Source organism: Penaeus monodon, chromosome 19 (genome assembly GCF_015228065.2).
Source record: "Penaeus monodon isolate SGIC_2016 chromosome 19, NSTDA_Pmon_1, whole genome shotgun sequence".
NCBI classification, from domain to species: Eukaryota; Metazoa; Arthropoda; class Malacostraca; order Decapoda; family Penaeidae; genus Penaeus; species Penaeus monodon.
In genome coordinates, this window is record NC_051404.1 from 13181233 (window position 1) to 13182206 (window position 974).

General features: G+C 50.8%; 1 protein-coding gene across 1 annotated transcript in view; it reads right to left on the minus strand.

Annotated features, from left to right (window-relative positions):
• Positions 1-26: 26 nt before the first annotated feature.
• The window catches only part of LOC119585455 (pyrokinin-1 receptor-like), a 9802-nt gene continuing 8854 nt past the window's right edge, over positions 27-974 (minus strand). Inside the window, exon 2 of the mRNA XM_037934104.1 lies at positions 27-333. Coding sequence (XP_037790032.1) covers positions 119-333 — 215 coding nt within the window. The 3' untranslated portion in view covers positions 27-118. The remainder of the gene's footprint in view (positions 334-974) is intronic.

A 974-nucleotide genomic window follows, 5' to 3' on the forward strand; every position in this document is an offset into this window, starting at 1 on the left:
CTAAGGGCAAAAATGTAAATCCCACGCAGTCTTAACCAACACACACCCTGACTCGGAAGTAACTTTGCAACATTTTCCAGCCCTATACTTTGTCACCCGCAAAGCACCCGATACCGACTCAACTCACCCGGAAAGCTTGGCGGAACCGGTTGCTGAAGATATGGTACAGAATGGGGTTGACGCAAGTGGAGATGTAATAGGATATTCCAGAGATGTTATGGAGAACGTTGAACATCTTGACTGCGAGGGTGTTACGTGGGTCGGCGTGGACGGCCATAAGACGCTGGGCTTGGTGAGGGGCGAAGCACAGGAAGAAGGCGATGACGACCGCAACTGTTAGGGGAGAGAGAGACGTGGTTTAGTTTAGGAGGTTTGTGAACGGGGGGGGGGGGGGGGAGTTGGGAAGGAGGAAAGGGGGAAGGAGAAGGAAGAGAGGGAGGAAGGAAGGAGGAAGAAAGGGGAAAAGGGAAGGAATGAAGAGAAGTTGGGAAGGATGGAAGTGAGGGAAGCAGGAAGGGGGAAGAAGGGTGGAAGGGGAAAAAAGGAAGAGAAGTTGGGAGGGAGAAAAGGGGAAAAGGAGAAGGCAGGAAGAGAAGACGGGAGCGGGAAGAAAGGAAAGGAAAGGAAGGAAGAGAAGATGGGAAGAAGAAGGAATTGAGGAAGGCAAGGAGAATGAAAAGAAGTAGAGATGAAACGAAAAAGGGAAGAGGAAAGGAAGGAGAGAGAAAGCGAGATGGGGAGTGAGTGCGGGAAAGGACGGGGGAAAAGGAATAATGAAGAACGGAAGAGGTAGACAGGATAATGGGAAAGGAAGGGAGGAAGGGGAAGAAAGGGGGCAGGAAGAAGAACATAAAGAGGTGAGGGAAGAAAGGAGGCAAGAGAAAGGAAGAGACAGAGAGAGCAGTGAAAGGCAGGGAGGGAGAAATGGAGAAAGAGAGAGTGAAGGAAGGAGGCAAGGAGGAAAGGAGAGAGAA